The sequence below is a fragment of the Notothenia rossii genome (genome assembly GCF_949606895.1).
Source record: "Notothenia rossii genome assembly, chromosome: 12".
Lineage (NCBI taxonomy): Eukaryota > Metazoa > Chordata > Actinopteri > Perciformes > Nototheniidae > Notothenia > Notothenia rossii.
In genome coordinates, this window is record NC_136911.1 from 10,704,800 (window position 1) to 10,724,627 (window position 19,828).

General features: G+C 39.9%; 1 protein-coding gene across 10 annotated transcripts in view; it reads left to right on the plus strand.

Annotated features, from left to right (window-relative positions):
- LOC307026509 (uncharacterized protein) overlaps nucleotides 1-19,828 on the plus strand; it is a 91,070-nt gene that overhangs the window by 13,804 nt on the left and 57,438 nt on the right. For all 10 annotated transcript variants that reach the window (XM_079661951.1, XM_079661945.1, XM_079661955.1 and 7 more), the window contains 2 exons: nucleotides 7,806-7,991; nucleotides 11,594-11,650. In XM_079661951.1, the coding sequence (XP_079518077.1) occupies nucleotides 7,808-7,991; nucleotides 11,594-11,650 (241 nt within the window). In that variant the 5' untranslated portion in view covers nucleotides 7,806-7,807. The remainder of the gene's footprint in view (nucleotides 1-7,805; nucleotides 7,992-11,593; nucleotides 11,651-19,828) is intronic.

Here is a 19,828-nt window from a genome sequence, read left to right on the forward strand (position 1 = left end):
TGACAGCCATAAAACAGGACAATTGGATTAGCATATTAAATGTAGTGTAATAAGAAACATTTAGCTATTGTTTTGTTTTCAATGTAGATTATTAACTTATTATTTGTTGAAATCTAAGTTATGTTCTGACAAGACCCTCATCAGAAAATGTCTGTTGTTATAGTTTAACAGGATAATTTTACTTAATAGGATCACTGAACAGCACCTGTATGCCTCGCCTCCTGAGACTTATTATAAAACACACACACACACACACACACACACACACACACACACACACACGCACACGCACACGCACACGCACACACACACCTCCTGTTGCCACTCCCTGTTCTATAACAAACCAGAGGCCTGTGGGGCTACATCTTTCTTTCTCTTTCTTTGCTTCTCTTTATCTCTCATTATTGTCTCATCAATCCTCACATCACTTCTTACATAAACAAGTGTGTGTGTGTGTGTGTGTGTGTGTGTGTGTGTGTGTGTGTGTGTGTGTGTGTGTGTGTGTGTGTGTGTGTGTGTGTGTGTGTGTGTGTGTGTGTGTGTGTGTGTGTGTGTGTGTGTGTGTGTGTGTGTGTGTGTGTGTGTGTGTGTGTGTGTGTGTGTGTGTGTGTGTGTGTGTGTGTGTGTGTGTGCCACTGCAAGTTAGCAATTACCTGAGTTGTGAAAGCTCAACATGTGTGACGAGAGAAGAGGGTGTGTAACTTTGCATAGTCAGATGGGCAGAAGTGCATGCTTATAAACAATAATGAATTTACTTTCACAACTCTAATACATGTTTTACCAGATGCATGCGATTAGTCATCAGTGAAGAATAGTTTTTCTGTGAGTGCCTCCTTGCAGCAATGTTTGACTCGTCGGAAGCACTTCCACATCTTTATCTTGCATGTTTCACAACTCACTAAAATGTTGTTCACACAACCTGTGAATTCCCTGAGGGCTTAGGTGTGATCCTTCTGCACAAGGACAGAGAGATGCTTTACAAAAACTACCTCACGTGTAAGGCTTTTACATTTGAAAGTGGTGTGTCACTTCAGAATAACAATCAGTGCTTGAATCAAATCCAGTAGTAAGTTAGTCAATACTGTGTGTGTGTGTGTGTGTGTGTGTGTGTGTGTGTGTGTGTGTGTGTGTGTGTGTGTGTGTGTGTGTGTGTGTGTGTGTGTGTGTGTGTGTGTGTGTGTGTGTGTGTGTGTGTGTGTGTGTGTGTGTGTGTGTGTGTGTGTGTGTGTGTGTGTGTGTGTGTGTGTGTGTGTGTGTGTGTGTGTGTGTGTGTGTGTGTGTGTGTGTGTGTGTGTGTGTGTGTGTGTGTGTGTGTGTGTGTGTGTGTGTGTGTGTGTGTGTGTGTGTGTGTGTGTGTGTGTGTGTTTTGACAAAGTGCTGTGATTGTGTGGCTCGGTGAAATAGTTTGAATGGCCTGCGAGGAATGTCAGCGATAGCATCTCTGTGAGATTAGTGCCATGGCAGCTGGACACTGGGACGGACACACGTAAAACATTTTTTTATTATAATGGATTTACCATTTTATAGTTTAACATTATCAGTCAGATAATTGCCACATGCCTAACATAACAACCATTATGTGGTCAATTTATGACCATTTTGATAGCTTTATCACTTTGTGTACATAGTCTACATAGTACTTTATTAACTTCTACAGTTTACACAAGAACATGGGTTAAGTAGCTTTTACGATATGACACCTTAACATGACAGAATGGAGGATTGCCCTATAGGCGTACTTGCAGTTTTGATTTACAGGGTGTGAACAGGTATCAGATAACCAAGTCTCGGCCCTCCGCTTCCCTTTCGCTTTCATGCAAACTAACTAAAGGAGGGCCATGCTGTGCGTGTGTTCATGTTGGGATAGACACTTTCCTAGAATTATCTCTGCTTCTTCTCTCACACACAGACACACGGTAGCATGGCCTGCCTTTGAAGTAGATCCCCTCGGGTGATTAATAAGGTGGGGGGATTACTGAGTGAGCTGTAACTGAAGCAGATAAACCAATCCATGACTATTCTAAGATAGGACAAACAACTTGTATGGGTAAGAAGTTACATACTAAGTAGGGCACCAGGACGACTCGTCACAAACCTGTCAAGCAAGGATGCTAGGAAGTCCCTGCAGTAATATGTTGTAGTATACTGCATGCACTAAAGGCTGATGGAGGCTTCCATTAGCATTGACATATTTTCTGGTTCTTGTTGTCAAGTAGCAGAATCATGGAGAAGTGTCAGGGTCTACAATATATCTCACTGACAGCAGAAGCTTTACCTGCTAATCTTGAAGCTCAGCTAACTGTAGTTTAGGGCTGCAACTCATTTTGATATTGTCTTATCTGCATATTATTTTGTTCAAGTTATTAACTGATTCATTGTTTAGTCTATAAAATGTCTAAAACTTGTCAAGTAATACCAATTTATAGTAGATAGGTAACATCTTCAAATATCTGGATTTGTCCAACCAACAGTCGAAGTCCCAGAGAAATGGGGTGCTGTTCTATCTAACTGTTAGAGACAAAAGGCTTAAGAGTGTAATTGAATCCATCAGGGTGTGTGTGTGTGTGTGTGTGGGTGTGAGAGAGAGTTTGAGAGAGAGAAAGAGAAACTGAGCAAGGGCTAAAAGTCCCTACTCAGCTGTCTCTGTATATCAGCTGGAACAAAAAAAAAGAAGTGTGGCTGGAGCAATGGTCTCAAACACACACAAAATCACACACAGTGTAGAAAAATATAAAAGACAAAACACATTTAAATGATTCTACAACTACTGTTTGAATTCTCCTGTGAAGTGACCGTAAAAAGAGAAGAAACAATGTCAGTCAGCTTTCACTCTGACACACACACACACACACACACACTCGCATGGTAACCAAGTAACCTGAGCATTCAGAGGAAGTGTCCCACCTCTCTTAGAAAGTGACATCAGGGGTGAGATTTATATACCTACACTGCCACTGAACACTTGTTTTTCTAGGCCGTGTTGATGCTGTCACTAATATATATATAATATATGGTAATAGTACCATGTGTGTCTGTTTTTTTAGCAGTGAGGGCAAGTTGTTTCTTCTGGCAGTATGGCTTGAGTTGTGTGTGCTTGGAGTTGTGTGTGTGCAATAAATCAGCACTACTCCTTATCACACCCATAATGATACACTTTGGTCATTTCAGTTTACTACAATGACCGTGTTATTGTCGTCATCTGCACTTCCTGGTTCAGTTTTTGACCTACCATGGCTGTGTTTTTATGTTCTTAAGAATATCACTTGGCTATGACGATGACTGTGCACTTTTCTCTGACTTATTAAACATTGTAGCCTCCAGGGAAGACACTTTTTTTTCTTTTTACATTTCAGAGATAAATATAGTTGCCTGACACAGTTTTGGCTGCAGTGCCTTGCTTGGAGGCAAAGTACAATAGATTTCCCAGCAGCTGGCCTGGATCTGGTTTCTCGCCTGCAGCTGGAGTGCAGCAGTGTGTGCAGGAATAATCAAAGCACCCAATTGGGCCCCTTTGATCTTCGTCTGAAATAAGTTTTTTTGTGTTATATGTATTGCTGAGTAATGATTAGGAGTTAATGATTTGTGAGTTGTAGAGATGTTATCGTATAACCTCATCAAACCCAGATTGCTGTTCAATGTTTACCCAAGGAAGATAACTTCCGATTCCAGGTCATGCGGAGTTGTTCTCTTGTTAAAAAAACATTTGTTCTGCAGCAGTAGCAGCAGTTCAGGGAGGGTCCGTGCCACTGAAGGGTCCTCAGAAAGACACAGAACAAGCTCCAAGGCTCCTGAGCTTCTTGGGGATTAATCATGCACAACATTAATTGTGTTGTTGTCATATTAAAAGAACATGAACAGGAGGAAACATAGTGTTTTTTTGGGAATAGGTCTTCTGTGTTATGTCATGCTTCACCCTGACAACCGCTATAGGAGCTTTGTTGGTGTCATGCCAAAGTGAAGCTTATGGAATATGGAGAACCCATCACACATACTGCTTATTTCTCTCCGTCTGTCGTTTTCACTCCCTTCTACATTTACAGACCCCCTCATGCATTCACTCAATCCCACTGCACCTTCATAATCTACATCTACCTTTCCTGTGGTCACACACTGTATAATGTATTTGTATTGTTTCTAGCTTTAAGTGATTTTCTACAGAATAATCACCTTATCCTTTGTCAAATATTTCCAATTGGTATAACCAATTAGAAGATTTATGATCCATTTGTGCACATTTTCTTTTTTGGTGCAAAAACACAGAATACAATAGTTCACAATAAACAAAGACAAGGAACAAATGCAAATTAACTGCTGATTGTCCCTCTAAATATCTTGTGTATATATGTCTTATTATGCTAGTTTTTTTTAGCCCAATATGGAATTGATTGTTGAACCTTTGTTGATAGTTTAAGGCAGTCACCATTACTTTTAAAAGAATTAAACTTTAAATTCAAGTTTTTTTGCGAGTTTGCAACATCTCAGGCAAAATAAAATACATCAGTCTTTTTAAACTCCCAAACACCGATCTTCATCCTCAGAAATGGCAATCTGATGAGCTGTAAAAGAAACAATTTAAATGTATGAATGTGTTTGTGGTGTTCCTAAGAGAGACCAATAGAGAGGCTGTCACATCCACAAATACACATGACTTCTCTACACATACATTTACACACCCAAGCAATTGTTGGCACGCAACACAATAAAAACTGCCTCTTCCATGGATTTCCTTCCTTTGTTGAATCCAAATTATTTCCGAGTGGCCACACCAAACATGGGAGCCGGGGGTTGGAAAACAGGAGCTCAGCTCAAACTACGGCACCTCGTTGGGGAAGGACCCAGACTAATGAAAAGGTTCTGCTCCTGTGGTCATGTGGGGTGTAGAAACATAAACTGAAATAGCCTACAGAACAACTCCTATGTTAATATTCTACTGAATGCTATGGGTCTTGTTGGTGTTGAATAATATCAGTTGGTGGCTTCAGTGGCATGGATCATCGGCCTACTCTGCAGCTGGCACACATGACAAACTGTATACACACACACACACACACATGACGTGGGGTTAAATATGGAAACCGGGGCAGTGTTTCTGACCAGCATGGCTTTGTGGTTGAGGCAGTAGGCAGCAGTGTTCCTGTGACACACCCTTGTGTCTTATTTAGAATGCTGATACACTGGCAGTCAGTGTAATGAGAATGCCTACATATATATTATTTATACCCTTGCCTCCGAAAACACCCTTTTGTTTACTACATGTAGTGTTTGTAGGCAGTTGTTACGATTCTACGTTTTGTTGACTGATGACTACGTAGAATCGTAACAACTGCTGTCCACGTGATTGGTTTTATTTCTGAGAAAAGAACTGGAAAATGTCTCTGGAAAATGTAACTATTATTAAAAGTAGAAATGGTTTTAGGATTTAATCATGGTCTGATTAGTTATGGACATTGTATTTGTAATTTTCCCTGAAAGCAATGAGCTGTATTCCCCCAGGAATGCCCTGTGCACAGGTTATACCTGTTAGTTGAGTTAAGGGCCTTGCTCAAGGGCACTTCATTTGTGCTAAAAAGGAAGGGGCAAGTGCATCTTTTCATATTACCTACCCACATTATTTCCCTACCATTGAACCAAAGATCTTCCGGACACTACACAGCTGTTGTAATCTTGAACACCTTGCCAATCTTTCGGCTTCGTTGAGTAGAACATATTTTCTGGTTTGTTCATATCAGTCTTTTAACAGTCTGTGAAGAAGGAAAAGGAATGATCCAGTTTACCTTCTGCTAATGTACACTGTCCAGAATTGGGCCAGTAACCCTAACCCTAGAAAACAGCTTGCTTGTCTAATTTACAACATTCAGGACATTTTAATGTATAGACAACCACATATTATAAGCTTGACAATCCTAAACTATAGACTGCTACAGTGTTTTTCCAAACAGTATTGTGTTCTCTGTTCTGTAGTATTAAGATCTGCAAAAAACTAAAATAAGGAGCATAAGAAGTACATACAGTATCATGTACCTCTAAGACCTGTTTATGTGTGGTAATGAATGGTGAATCCAGCAGATGGGGCTGTGGAGTTATTTTTATTGTGTGCTGCATCTGTTTGAGGAAGCTGACCTAAAATAAAAAATTGAAAACACAAACGTATAAACAAGTCCTGAAATATCTGATTTCCGGACACGTGTAGCTTTATTGAATGTATGTGGCACTACAGGTATGTAAACTGCCTTTTAAAAATTACATAGGGTGCAGATAAGGAAAGAAAGGTCTATGAATGTGTTAATCTGAGATAGGAAGGAAACTGTCAATCTCAGGATGGATCCGCTTTGCAGAACATTAGTCATTTGTCTTTGCTTTGTCTTTGAGCAAGAGCCTGAAACCTAACCTGCTCGTTCAACAACAAATGCAAAAGAAGGTTGTCGGAAAGGGGAGGCATTACTTTTACAGTATGGGACAGAGATGTAAAGAAGAATTGTGAAGGTGGAGATGAGATAGAGAAACACAGTGATCAGATGGAGGGTGGTTTCTGCTGACACTAAATATTAAATGTCCTTATAGTTGGAACTTGACACAATGTGACTCTGCAAATTCCCCTGGTGGCTATTGGTTGAATTCCTAGACGAGCTGATGACTGCTTGGATCTAAAAGTACAGACTGTGCTTCTGTGTTGATTGAACCAAGTCATGCTTTTCTTCCATACGGAGCAGTCCCATCGAAATGGTGTCTCCTTGTGGTGGAAAGTGGTATCACATGAAGTAGCAAACCAGTGACAAACATAAAAACGAATTGTCTTCTAACTCTACGCCCATCAGTGAGGTCAAAGGTCAAGTCTTGCAGCTGGTTGACACTCAGGGGCACTTCACCATGGAGGCGTGTCATCATACCAGGTCCTGTAGCCTTGTTCCTGCTCCAGAGGCTACTTTGATGTCTCTTTGGGACACGAACCAGCAATCCTGTTCAGATCCCATCAGATCTTCCCTTGATCATGATAGTCTAATCAATTCAATTATTCTGTTTAGCATGTTATCAGATGTAATACTTCCTGCAACAGGCTGTCATTTTTGTTACTTTGTGTTCATAGAGTTGGTCTTGTGGTATAATAGATGATGCCTTCTCACTTCCTTTAACCACTTCTCCCCTCCATTTCCATCCCTCTACCTCTCTCACTAAATGTTTTCCTCCTTGGCTCAGCTCTACTTCCACTTCTTTCATCTTTATCTCTCCATTTCAGATTCAAACTCTGTCTCCTTCACCACTTTTCTAATCTGCTCGATTAAACACTTTGTAAGTTTAATAAACAACTTTTCTGGATTAAAAGAAATAGTCTGTTCTGTTAAATGTCATAAATCACTGTTTGGTGGATACAAATTAAATCAATGTTTGAATTTTGAGGTAAACATGTTGTTGAAAAGTGACGTTTTTGACAGTTTTTTGAGTATACATTTCGGACTTGGGGTTTTATTTCCTTTTGTAGGGGCAAATGTAGTTGAAACCTAACTATGATTTATCATTAAGTGGTATGATCTAATGGTATACATTCATGTTGTATTGACGGTGATATTTATAATTTGAACTACTCCTCCCATAAGTATCTTTAGGGTGATCGAATGCACTGTCATCTATTCAGATAATGCCATATTGATTTGTGTTGGAAGTCAGCATCTCTGATTGAAACGAATCATAGAAGTCCATCTTTTTTATTCTTTCCTTCTTTTATGAATTGTACTTTTGTTCACAGCATTATTTAACGTTATTAAATCTTTCATGTTACCCTTTCCCCCCCCGTCTGTGTGTGTGTGCAGCCATGGCGGAGTTAGACCTGAGTCTGAGTGACGCCCTGACGGACAGCGTTCCCCAGCAGGGCCCAGAGAGCCTGGTGGAGAGGGACTTCATGGCTCAGCTGGAGTCGGAGACCTTCGAAGATAAGGTGGGGGAGACGGTGGGGAAAACAGACTACATCCCCCTGCTGGACGACGACACCAGGGCAGGTGAGACTGATACGATGGAGCACAGTGGGGAAATGTAGATATTATCACTTTTTTTGAAGCACAATAGAAAAAGAGTTTGAGGATGCTGACCTGGGTTGGATTATGCCAATTCAGTTTTGAGATGATGGGGTTATTTCATCACCAAAGACAAAGAGTTGTATTGGCAATGTACAGGAACGTTTCTGACAGAACTTCAGAAATAATGATTTGTTTGAGAACGTTAGGGAACAAAACAGTGGTAGAGAGGTAAAAAACTGAAAAAGATGCAGGACGGAAGTATAAAGGAACATTGAAGATAGAGACATGTCTTTTCTGGGGTTTTAACCGAGAAGTTAGGATGTAACAATATAATACTTGATACAATGATACATTGAGAACAACTCATCAGTGTTGAGAACAGCAGGAAGAGAGCTGTCAGTGGGCTTGGCTAAATAACTAAGCTAACCGCTAACATTACCACAGTAAGGTTTCATTTAGTTACAGTATTATGCGTTCAAGCACTATTGAGTGAAATTCAGTATTGGGCAAACATGAATTATAATGGCGTTATGATGTGTCGACTGCAGTCTTGTAAAATGTTGCTTATGGCTACAAACTTGAACAGATGTATATGTTTTCACAGTTAAAGGAACAGTATGCATTATTAAAGGAATGTATGTTAGAGTACATCCTAGTACAGTGGTTCTCAAACGTTTTACAATAATGTACCCCCTTTGAAAAACAAAAACAGCCAAGTACCCCCTGATCAGCGCAAAAACAATTAGTTAGGGACAAAATGCCTGTATAAAGAGGTACAGTACAGCGCTGCACCATCAGTGTCTGATTTATTAAAACAACAACCTTGTAACTGAGAAACATTTAAATGCTACATTTCAAATGTTACAATCCATCACTAAATTCATGGCAAACCAATTTCAACATCATGCAATAACACTCAGACGACATTAGTTGCATTGAACTGATCTTTTTAATAAGTTGTACTTAAAATGTAGTGAGCGACATGGGCTTGTGCTTCACTGAGGACCTTTGTCATTCTGACAGAGAGGCAACTGCAGTTATTACACTGCGCGTTTTGAAATATGTGTAACTGTTAATATAAAACCCACACTGCTCAAACTTCGTTACTTTTCCTAAAATTGGTATATTTATTTACTTATTTATTTATTTTGGGGCGTGGGGAAGAGAAACAAATATAGGAGCATTTTATGAGCATGGGATTTTGACGCTCATATGCACATAATGCTGCGCTATACTTTGCGGCCACAAGCCGATGCCAAGCAACGCTTATTGTTTAGGTCCTTTGATAAGCAGGCAGTCATATCATTAACTAGAACTAGCTAGATCTGATAGATTTGGACATAAACGCGAGTGAAGTATAACCGGACGCGAGAGAGAGATTAGAGATCAGATCAGCTGCTGCTGACGGAGAACACGCAGCTCTGCATGATCACAGCTCCCCCGCTGTGACGGACCGTCGAGTGGAGCAAAATACACTAAGAGTTAGACCTAACACACTTAGCTACTAGTTTATCTGGAACTAGCTAAACTAGTTATAAATATATTACAGGTTCAGTGAGCTGCACAAGACTGACGGGCTGTCAGGAGAGGGAGAGGAAAAGAGATCACCCCGTTTATTTCTCCCATTTTATTATCCAGAATTACTGTAAACTTTTGAATAAAGTAGTTCATCTACTATTAGTAGTTTGTTTAAATGCATTACTTTTTTTTTTTTTTCATTAACATAAAATAAATCTCACGTACCCCCTGCAGTACTCCAACGTACCCCCATTTGAGAACCACTGTCCTAGTACACACTATTCAGCACACCATTCCAATAAATAAATAACTTTTAAATGAAAACAAAACTCCATCTCCTGTGTTACTTAAACCCCAGTTAATCTACATTCAGATGACTTGAAGCAGCAAGTGATCTTTGTCCTTGACTAACATTTTCCTGAACAACATTATGCTCACAGAGTTAGAATCCTTGTTGTGTAACGTGAACTGCAGCTGCTCCTAAATGACTGATAGTATCAGAGGCCGCCGGACACTGGCTGTCATTTTGGATCAGCTGGTGTGCCACTCAGCCGCCGGACAGATAGTATCCTGAAGATAAGCAAAATAACTGAACTCAAATGACTATTGCATTTTGGGAACTTTGTACCGTCTCTGAGCAGTTACCATCCAAACGCCCCACCTGCTCCCGTGAAGATGCTCAGGGTTTAGATCCAAAGAATGTATGATAATAATACACCGCAGCACTTTTGTACAAGGCTCTAAGAGTAAAACTCTTTGAGGTCTCAGGAAGAGTCATTTTTCACTTGTTCATTTAACATAATTTGTATGAGTTGATTGCATTCTTGTGAAATATTTGTATTAAAGGTTGCTGTATGAAGGAAGTTTTTGATTAGACACATAGCATTGTTTGCTATACAATGGCATACATGCTACAATGACTCATATCACAAGCAGCTTAGCTATTCATTTTTTATTTTGGTTCGTTTTTACACGGATAACATATACCGTAAACCTGAGTGAGATGTCAGGAAGGTCACCCAAGCCTATTATGATGAAAAGATAAGTAAGCAGATTAGATGCATCCGATAAACAGCCAGCTAAAATGAAGTGACAGTGAACCAGGGCTGACTCAGCTCTCGGGCCTGTTTTGGTTACCCGGCACACGGGCCAGTCATTCAGACTGTGTGTGGGCACTGTTCAGTGACAGCGGGCTGTAGGCCGTGCTGGGGGAGGGGGGGGGGGTCTTTCCAGAGATCAACTATGGCACACTGCTTGCATTTGGACAAACGCAGACATGCTGACATGCCGAGTGCCAAACAGCAGGGCGAGGCGGTCTGCAAATAACTGTCCTCTGTCAGCAGGAGAGCCACACACTGGAAGTTTTGTTTTGTTATTTAACACAGTTGTTAGTTTGCTTCACTCTTGTTATGCTAAGTGATATATGGGTCCTGTTTGCTTGTATGAAGACAAATTAGGCATACCTTTTTGTGTATGTGTGTTTTTGCAGGTTTTTCTTCAGGTTTTTCATGCCTATACTTTAAAGTCTTAATTGATGTGTTAATAGTGAGTGCATGGGTGCATTGAGACAGATGTAAATGTAACATTTGTGATAATTATGGGTGAAGGGGCAAATTGTAAAATGTTGGTAGGCCATTTACTAAAACTAGTCTTGTGTCTGTGCATGTACTTTGCATGCTATTTATATGTTTGAGTGATTGATTCATGCCCTTTTGTGCTTTGTGTGTTAGATACATACATAAAGTGCAGTGATTCAGCAGTCAGATGTCACACAGTATCACTTCCTGTAATATGCGCTCCCCTCTGCCAGCCCCAGTCTGACCAGAACGTGTGTGTGTGTGTGTTTTACCAACGTGTTCATCCACTAGCAGATAAAACACATGCCTGTGAGGTGCCCTTCAAAAGCCCTCAAACTCAGAGTTAGGGGAAACCAGTCTGTATTATTAACGGTCTGCCAACCAATACCATGCAGTTAGATTTTCTATCTCGTCAAGCCATTAGCAATCAGATGAGTAATGTGTTGCTTGTGCGTGTGTGCGTGTGTGTTTGTGTGTGTGTGTGCACAGACACCGGTGCTGCGATGGAGAATGGAGAGCAGGAAGCTCATGGGGTGCAAAAGCCTGGTAAGACATATCCCACAATTCTTTCTGCCGTCGGGAAGGCCGTCTGGTCATCCCTATCCACCAATCATGAGCTGTCAGTCTTTTTCTTTTGTATCGACCTTGTTTACTTCCTTCTTGTGCTTGTGTGTGTGTGTGTGTGTGTGTGTGTGTGTGTGTGTGTGTGTGTGTGTGTGTGTGTGTGTGTGTGTGTGTGTGTGTGTGTGTGTGTGTGTGTGTGTGTGTGTGTGTGTGTGTGTGTGTGTGTGTGTGTGTGTGTGTGTGTGTGTGTGTGTGTGTGTGTGTGTGTGTGTGTGTGTGTGTGTGTGTGTGTGTGTGTGTGTGTGTGTGTGTGTGTGTGTGTGTGTGTGTGTGTGTGTGTGTGTGTGTGTGTGTGTGTGTGTGTTTATTATAAGACTTCCAGGGAGGATGTGAGCTGCTCTTAGTTCTCTCTAACATCCTTTTAATGGCTTCTTAAGAACAAGGTTGCTTCTCTTAAAACGTTTTTTTCTACGATCAATTTAAAATATTTATTTGTTCAGTAACTCTTCAAATGTATATATATTTTCTTTTATTTCTCAAATGGAGAGTTCTAATGCTTCTCTAGAGCCTTTTCTACATTGAACTGACAATCATTTGGTTATAACTGTAACAAAATAAACCTTAAAAGGATGCTATAAGCCCTCAATTCCTACAAAAATAATAAATATTAAAATAAAGGAGGACACAACCCAAGTTTTTCAAATAAATAACACATTCCAAGTTCTTATCATGTATACATTTTCCAGCTGTATTCTATATGAAAAACTCTCTTTGTCAAGTGTGGAGTAATTATAATAATGACTTATTCGGCAAATATAGATAACATGTTCATATTGAATTTGTGGGTGATCCCTCCGTTGCTCTGCACCTGTGCCACATTTACTTCGAATAAGCCAAGTCTTTTTTCATATGATTTTGAACTTAAACTATTAATCGGCAAAAGAACTCCTTACAGCTGCGGGCTGGCCTTAAGACTGCATATTTTCTTTCTTTGACTTCCTGTTTCCTGTATCAGTGATGGAGGATGGACCCTTTTTGAAACCCCATACATCTACAGATTTATGGTTTTGCATAGCTGCCTTTCTAAAGCTCACAATGAGAGCTAATCAGTGAAGACTTCATTAATTGTGAACGCAAAGTAGATGATTTGCATGAAAATGAGTCTTAATTGAAAGCAGGAGATTGTCAAAGTGTTGCTCTGATCATATCAAGTCCTTTTAATAAATGGAATAGCACGCCAGTTGAAGCTCGCACTCGACAGTCCTTTTGTGGCTTGTGATGCGGATAAATTGTTATAGTGTTACTTCTTATTGGAGATAATTAGCCGCAGAGAAGAGATGCAGCTCTAGAGAGGAGTTTATTGTGTCTAATGAACTCGCACTCCGTCTGCCCCTCTGGCTGTCTGCTTGTACTGAAATAGACTGAGAGAGAGAGCTCTGTGTGGGTGTGTGTTTGTGTGTTTACGTGTGTTACAGTCGGAAAATCCGCTTGTCAGATTTTTCAATCGTATGGTCTCCTTTCCTCCCCATTTCTCAGCTTGAACACAATTCCTCCATACAAACTCATGTTCCCCAGTTTACTTTTTGTTTTTGTCATGGAGCTGTTCCATTTGAAACTGCAGTACTGCTGTGCATGTCAAGGATTGTGCATGGGTGTATAAATGAGTATCTGAGGTCGCCTCCACTGACAACAAGTAATCCTCACTGCTGCACATACAGTATCTGCAGACTATGACATGTGTTAAATGGTGTACCACGATACAGTTCACTTTGGAGCTCCAACTCATAATCCATTTATACTTGACCAAATGTGTGTGAAGGAGAGAAAGAGAAGCAGGCAACACTTTTCTTTTAGACCTACTGTACTTACATGGAGATCCGAAATGTTAAGTTAATCAAAAGATACAACTGAAGTTCACTTTTGGGAACTTTTTCCTAGGCATAATCTGCATGACACAATGTCAACAACAGGTTGGTTATTAAAAACTCTGATATAAACATTGGATATTGGCTAATTGCTGGTTTATATCCAGCCTGGGGCCAGTATGTAACAGTTGCACACAGAATGCAACATAAGCCTGGCTTAAAGTGCAATATAGATAGATAGATCGATAGATGGAAACTTTATTGATCCCAATTTGGAAAATGATTTCGTCACAGAAGCAGAAGTGTGTTCAGACATTAAAATACAATACTTTAAATATTTTAATAAGTGGAAAAGAGAATGAACAATTACAAATAAAATGCAAATATTATATCAAATATAAACAAAACAATATAAAATAGTCTGGATTATTAAAATACAAATTCAAAAATACTACAGGAAAGTGTAAGCCTGGCTTAAAGCAAGACATTGTGACTTTCTTTCTAAGTAAAATCAGAAGTGATTGCAACAAATTGCTGGTGCTTACCCATACACATACATGCATTAGTCAAAGAACCATCCACTTGGCAGAATGGTGGTGTAGATTGTTTTGTTACCTGACATTCAAGTTCAGTATTTAAGTGAAACCGTCTGTATACCCGCACTGTAAACGTCTGGGAGCTACTGTGATCAGGCACAATGCAAGTGCGTTACCTCAACATCCTTTTAGATTAACATGTTATGTTCAAAATGGCAGGAATGTGTCACTGCTCCTCTTGACTGCAGGTCAATGCTCTGCTGATGAAGCATTGTGTTGGATCCGTGCATTGATGCCTGGTTGAAATAAGTGATTGCTTGGTTTTATAAGCGAAAAAACAACTTCTGCTAGGAATTAAACCACATATTGTGGTAGCTGTATTATTCTGCCAGCTGACAAATGTGCAGTTGGTGGGATGTATGTTGGCGACAGTGGGAGGAGTGATCAGCATATAAATCAGACGCCTGTGTTGGCATGTTCCCCGCTTAGCTGTTTGCATGGCATGGGTCACTTGTGTTACCATGGTTACCTGGCTGTATGTGTGCATGTGTTCATGTAAAATAAGGAAAATGGTGTCAGAAGGATGCTCTGTTTAAGTTTGAGCTAAACTGTCTGATTTGAGTACAGCGTGAGGTGTGCTATATAGTTTTCAGTGGGCCTATTTCAGAAGACAGAGCATCTGGCCTTGTGGAGGTGCATTGGATCCATTCATCATTGTTATTCCCAAAGAGCCCAGGGAGAGGAAGTAGTATAATTAGTAACTGGGTCACGTAATTGAGAGTGTAAGCTGAATCCTGACGGAGCAGATGTGTAAGTGTGAAGTGTATGTGTTGGGATGCTGCATGCTGCACCTCCACTGCATGACTCCTCTGCACGGCACATAATATATCATATAATATATCTACCCACATATTTGACCAATATAAGATTTAAAACCTTTTTTTCATCTCATCTTGGTCAATTATTTGACCTATGTTAAAGTAATTGCAGATTTCTTTGACCACTTTACTAATCTGCTTTCTTCCTTTCCCCCCCTTGTCCCTTCCTCTTATTCTCATTTCTCTTTTTTTCTCCTCGCTTAAATATTTTAATTTTATATTTATTATTTTTCCTCTTAATTTATACACTTTTATTATTTATTCTCTCTTTCTGATAAACCATTTTTTATTTTAATGCACCTGATGCATTTTATTACTCTTTCTTATCTTCCCCTTTCTTGCTTTCAACCCCATTTTTCCCCTTTTACTTCCATCTTCTCCAATATTCCTTTTTTATCCTCTTTTTTCCAATCGCCATGCTTCAGAGGACTAGAACCCGCCTCCATCGCCATGCCGACTGTCAATCAGCTGTGCTTCCGCTTCTGTGCACCTTTCCCCTCTCCCTGTTTAACATACAGACACACTATCTACCCTGTCCATCGCTCCTTTCATCCAGTATGAAGGAGAAAGTCTGAGTTTACAAGATAGCACATTACTTTCACTCATGACACACAGACTAACATTATGTGCACACTCAGCCTTCCTAAGCTGTCCTCACTTCAGCGCACACTCATAATGTGTCAGCACACTGTGATTCACTCCGCTGGGCAAACTGAGTGTCCCTGACACACTTGTCACACATGAAATTTGTATTTAGTAATTGTTTTGCCTTTCTTGGACTAGAAATACAGCACTGACTTATCTACACTACTGTATGTCCAATGATATGCTCTAATCTTATTTATTTCTCTTCCTCACTTATTATTTCCAAATCAAGTATATATACACTTCATTCCAGCTGTACGTATATAAAAGCCCACTGCAGCATAAACAAATACATCACAGCACAGTTAGATGAAATCATGCACATACCAATCACAGTGAAGTTCAATAGTTCAGTTCATGTCATCACATTCACACACAGTCACAAACGCCCCCCCTCCTTCCCCCAGCAGCAAGCCTCGTCCCCCTATCTGAAAGATTAAGATTTCAAACTGACTCGCAAACGTTGCTAGACGGATCTGTCAACACCCTCAAACCAGCACACAAACAAACTCACAATGTAACCCACACAGTGATTATTTGTGTTATTTGTTTTCTTATATGAGTGCTTCTTAACCTCTTAGCTGTTAAACCTGAACTATTTATCTGCTTTGCACAATCTTCTCTTAACCAAATAGATCGCTAAGTAAATACTTAAGCCAGCTTTTGATGGACAATCATTAATGTAGACAATGTCAAGTCCCAGCAGTCTATTCACATTTACTGTAATGTTTATTTAGTTCATCAATTTATCTTTTAAAATGATCAATTATAACTAAGTTAATGACTTGTTTGTTGCATAATGTCATTGGTTAAGCGATACGTTTGAGTTCACTAAAGAGTAACTCATTATAATGATAGGGTACTGTTAGTCTCGAGCTGCATCCTTTTGTCTTCTTTCCTTAGCCAGGTCTTTGCTTTCATGTCACAAATCTGTGTTTTCTTTGGAACCATATATGTATGGATCCAAAACCAGGATGCTTCTAGAAAGACAAATGTTTAAGTACCACAAATACAATGACATTCACCTTAATTGTATTAGGATGGGGGAGTATAGGCATTTCAATAAATGAATCCTTTCAGAAGATGTTGAACAATGTGTAGTAATGCTCTGTGGCTTGCCAACAGGGCTGTTTTCTTTCACAATGTAACACCATTTATTTTCCCACACAGAATAAATTGCAAAGTGTGATTGGTACACTTCAATCTGTGTGCATTCATAGCAGGCACATCACCAATCATTGCATCACATATGACACTCCTCAGATCTTCTCCCAAATGTGTATTACTTAGTTAAAAGATAATAAGACCCCCATTGGTATCATTTAAGGGTTCAGTTACAACATATACCTTGCAATGCAAACTACTTTAATATTTATTTTATTTCCGAGATGCATAGAACAATTCTACATGTTTTAGATCCCGCCTCTTTTATGTTTCTTCCGTCTACTTCAGAGTGTCCTTGTTATAGACGTGGCTCTCCTTGTTGTGTGCCTGCACCTTGTGCTAATAAACTGATATATAACCCACACTTACTTGGCTTTTGGGTTTCTCTTTCTTCTTCTAACCAACCTGAACTAAACCTCTTCTCTAATGTCTAACTGCTGCTTGTTCTCCTCTTTCTATTTCTGTCCCTCAGCCTTTTATATCATGTGCAGTATCATTTCCTTTTTTTTAGATATTCGTATATCTTAGCAGCTTTCTAAGAGAACAAGACTCTTACTCATCCTGGCTGTAGCCTTTGGAGGCGCTGGATTTTTTTTACAATGTAAAGCTTTGGGATTAGAGTGTGCTCCAGGGGAAAGATTTCCATTGCTTCTGAGCAATATGCCTCTGGTTAGAAACCATTCATTTATTTTGCTCTCCTGCTGTGGCTTAAACATACGGAAATAAATAAAGGGGATTCTGCCTTCTGTTAAGATGTTTGCCAGCTTTCTGTATTTTATAGCTTCTCACCCAGAACCGAAGGCTGACTGAAATGAGGTTCCAAACATGAAAGGTGATCGTACGAGTCTCCGAAAAAAAACATGACAGAAGCTTCTTCCTCTACAATTTACTACACCGCATCATCATCAGCTAAACTACAAACACTGACTTTAAAAAATGCTCATCTACAAATCAGAATCAATTTAATTAGCCACATATAAGGAATGTTTTTTATCATTGTTCTTAAAATACTTACACTCAGCTTAGAACAAGACAACAAAGCTGAACAAATAAAGAGTAGACCGGACTGTAGTGTTGAGATTATATGTGAAAAATGCTTTTAAATAATAATAAAAAAAGATTTATAAAAAAATAAAAGACCAGTAATCACAGCTAAAATAAAGAATACATAATAAATTGAGTTTACATGTTTCTATTAGTTGTAGAGAGTGAAAATAATAGTGAAAAAAAAAAAGAACTACTGGATGGATATTCATGGCCTGGACAATTATTTACAGTATGAGCATATGCACATGTCTGTTTATGCAGCACTCAGGTTTTAGGTGGTGACAGTGAATTGTATTATGTCAGTTTGAAGTTTGAGTGTTTTATAATGTGCCTGCTAACATTGGCTAATTAGCTATTAACACAAAATACAGCCAAATCTTTCACCTTTCAGGAATTTGGTCAAATTTAGATGTGATAATTAGTTTGTCCCTATTAAATATCCCTTGTAGACTTCCATGCCCTTGCAGAGTCCTTTACCAGCAGGGTAGCTCTAAGATGACTGGCATGATTTACCATCCACATAACGTAACCTCCAGAGATCAACCTGACCTGAGCAATCCTCTCTGTCAGCATGGGTGTGTTTGCGTGTGTGTGGGTCTATATGGGGCTGCCTGCCCTACTTGGACTCAGAGAGTTATAGTGTGGGCGATGAAAGGGGTGGAAAATGGAGGTGGATGAACAAGTCCAATGTGTAAGCAGATGTGCTTTTCAGTGCAGCGATTGCCCTGTCAGAATATACACAGCAAAAACAAACTTAATAACCCGAACATCGCAGCCCCAAGAGAGCCTCACCCCGACACAGCTGCTCCCCTACATCACCCTTAAAGAGGGCGAGTGAAGGACATTTCAATGTGTTTTAAAAGAGAGAAAAACATGAAGACATTATGAGGGGAGTACATAATGCATAGAAAGACCCCCACATGCAGTACATTACAGTATATGCATCTCCCACACATTATAAAGCCTGTAGCAGGCTTTTTAAATTATTGATGTTCTGTATTTTGGTGTTACATCATAGGCTCAAAAGAACAGCATGCCTTTATAGGTTGGTGACTGAAATATTGGTTCGATTTTGATAAACTTCTGTATTGACATTCCTGACCCCCAAATAATGTATCCTAATAACTTTGGTGATCCACAACCCCTTAACTTTAAAAAACACGTGTCAAATAGTCAAGTGTTTGTTAGCTATTTCTTGTGGCTGTCACGTTAAAAGCCTAGGGCGGTAGTGGCTAAATCCATAGGGACTTGGCTTGGGAATCGGAAAGTCAACGAGTCAAGTCCTGGATAGACAAAGTGCTACAGAGTTGTCCCTGAGCAAGGCACCGTTCCCTACACTGCTCCCTAGGCCTGTACATAATGACCGATCAATTGCTCCTAACTCTAGGATGGGTAAAATGCAGAGAGCTAGCTAGGGTCGCAGTGGCTCAGTTTGTAGCGACTTGGTCTTTGATCCGAAGGGTCGTCAAAACAGAGTGTGGACTGGTACCTGCCTGGAGAGGTGCCAGTTCACTCCCTTGAGCAAGGCACCGAACCCCCACCTGGCTGTCCCTTTACGCTTCCTCTCCAATCCTGCATGTGGTTCTGTGTTCTTAGGTATATCAACAATTGTGTGTAAAAGTGTTCCAATGTAAAAGTAATGGGATTTTTTTAATAAATTTTTTTATTTTTTATAACAGACATTGCTCCAGATAACAAACCGTACATCAAAACATGTAACAACAAACAACTAAACAAAACGTAACGGTGGAGGGGAGGGGGGGGGGGGGGGGGGTGGATGCAAGGATGACTTCCTAAGACAGCTGATTGTGACATACACAGGACATTACATACACAATACATTATACATTACACAGGAGATGCCATATTGACAGGGTTAGATAGGAGAGCTGCGGACAGTGAACCGCAATCCTCCTGTCTCCCCTCAAAATCCCCCAGCAGAGAAGCTGCACGCTCCATGTTCAGTAGGTCCAGATAAGTAATGGGATTAATAAATATTCTTCTTCTTCGACCACTGCCAAAGTA